The sequence below is a fragment of the Monosiga brevicollis genome, genomic scaffold (genome assembly GCF_000002865.3).
Source record: "Monosiga brevicollis MX1 MONBRscaffold_215 genomic scaffold, whole genome shotgun sequence".
NCBI classification, from domain to species: Eukaryota; class Choanoflagellata; order Craspedida; family Salpingoecidae; genus Monosiga; species Monosiga brevicollis.
Genome location: NW_001865180.1, coordinates 1 through 2,299, shown reverse-complemented (window position 1 = coordinate 2,299; position 2,299 = coordinate 1). Strand labels below are relative to the sequence as shown.

General features: G+C 62.8%; 1 protein-coding gene across 1 annotated transcript; it reads right to left on the bottom strand.

Moving 5' to 3' along the window:
* Positions 1-368: 368 nt before the first annotated feature.
* Positions 369-2,163, bottom strand: MONBRDRAFT_30650 (uncharacterized protein; the record flags this gene model as incomplete). Its single annotated transcript, XM_001751096.1, has 1 exon — positions 369-2,163. A coding segment is annotated over one exon (1,795 nt), but the record flags the coding sequence as incomplete, so codon positions are not given.
* Positions 2,164-2,299: the final 136 nt, after the last annotated feature.

Sequence of the window (2,299 nt, the reverse complement as noted above, 5' to 3'; positions counted from 1 at the left end):
AAAGTAGTCGGCAGGAACGGAGGGCCCTGGACTATCATAGCCGTAATCAAAATTGATGGTGGCTGCACGACCCACCTCAGCAGGATAAGCAGAGGTGACAGCATCTTCCAAGATGCCATCAAATGCGCGAAACTGAAGGCCGGGGCTCAAGGTTTGATCAAATGTCGACCCAGAACAGGACGCTTCGGCTAACTCACATTGAGGCCCAGTATAACCGGGCTCGCATGCACACGTCTCCGGTGCCACGCAACACCCGCGCCCCCCGCAGCCCCCCGTACACACAACCTCATGCAACAGCGCATGCGACGGTACGCCCACAAACAGCGACTCGTCCGCGCCCTGCGCCACCGCAGCGCTCTCATACGGACCCTGCCACTCAAACACCGCCGTCGTGCCGTAGCTCGTATGCTGCCACTCCAGCTTCACGCGCACCGACTCGCCGCCCACAAGCAAAAGCCCGTTGCCAGAGTCCGCATAAGCGCTCTGGTTCAGATACATGCCGCAGGCCCCATTGGTACACCGCAGCCGAAACCGATACCAGCCCGTCGTCGTTGGCCGCACAAACCCCACAAACGTCGCGCTAAAGTCGTCCACAGACACGTCCGGACTCGGCCCGCCGTTGCCCAGATCAAACGCCACCTCCGGCACCGCCAGCCCTATCCGCCGCTCATCAAACGCATATCCCTCATAGTACGTCGCATACAAGCCCGGCACAATCGCCCGCTCGTTCCCACACACGCTCAGCTCGCACGCCTCGCCCATGTATCCGGCCTCGCACACGCACTGCCCGTCGCTGCCACAGCTTCCATGTCCCGAGCACCCCTCGTCCGTGGCACAGCCCGTCCGCGTGCATTGGCTCAGATCCACAAACCCGTCATAGCATTCACACAGTCCTGCCACACAGCGGCCCTGTCCGTTGCACTCGGCGTCCTGGCTACCGTAGGCTGGGTCGTGGCACGCATCTGTAAAACGGCACTCATCCGATCGGCACCGAAAGTGCTCACACGAGGCACCAACGTAGGCACCCGAGCACACACACAGTCCACCGTTACACACGCCTCGGTCACCGCCATTGCAGCCACTGGCCCCACATCCACATGCAAAGCCGCTCTCGTAGTGGAGCAGCGCCGAGGATGGAATGACGTGCTCGATAAAGTTCGGGCCCTCCCAGAACAGTGTCACTCCTGCCGTAAACGTCTCGTCCTGGACATCGAGCCGCACCTCGTACGATCGTCCACCCACCAGATACACGGCTTGGGTCCAGGCCGCACTCCACGAGAACAGCCGAACACCGCCCACATACAGGCGCCCAACCGTCCCAGATCCGTCCACGCGCAGCCGATGCCAGCCCGTTTGCTCAGACACCAGTCGCCCCACGTATACGCCGGTCCAGTAGTCCCCAGACACGTTGCTCACCGGTGCATCATAGCCCCAGTCAAAGCTCACTCTGGCCACAACACCGGCGTCGCCATATGCCACCGAGCCGTCCGTTACCAGCGCGTCTTCCAGCAGAGCATCGTAATAGCGCGCTCGGAGGCCCCCGGGCACCAAAGAGCCACCCGGAGCATCTAGCCCACACGTATCGAGGTCCACTTCACAACCCGGCCCGCCAAACCCGGGCTCACATGCACACGTCTCCGGTGCCACGCAGCACCCGCGCCCCCCGCAGCCTCCCGTACACACAACCTCATGCAACAGCGCATGCGACGGTACTCCCACAAACAGCGACTCGTCCGCGCCCTGCGCCACCGCAGCGCTCTCATACGGACCCTGCCACTCAAACACCGCCGTCGTGCCGTAGCTCGTATGCTGCCACTCCAGCTTCACGCGCACCGACTCGCCGCCCACAAGCAAAAGCCCGTTGCCAGAGTCCGCATAAGCGCTCTGGTTCAGATACATGCCGCAGGCCCCATTGGTACACCGCAGCCGAAACCGATACCAGCCCGTCGTCGTTGGCCGCACAAACCCCACAAACGTCGCGCTAAAGTCGTCCACAGACACGTCCGGACTCGGCCCGCCGTTGCCCAGGTCAAACGCCACCTCCGGCACCGCCAGCCCTATCCGCCGCTCATCAAACGCATATCCCTCATAGTACGTCGCATACAAGCCCGGCACAATCGCCCGCTCGTTCCCACACACGCTCAGCTCGCACGCCTCGCCCATGTATCCGGCCTCGCACACGCACTGCCCGTCGCTGCCACAGCTTCCATGTCCCGAGCACCCCTCGTCCGTGGCACAGCCCGTCCGCGTGCATTGGCTCAGATCCACAAACCCGTCATAGCATTCACACAGTCCTGCC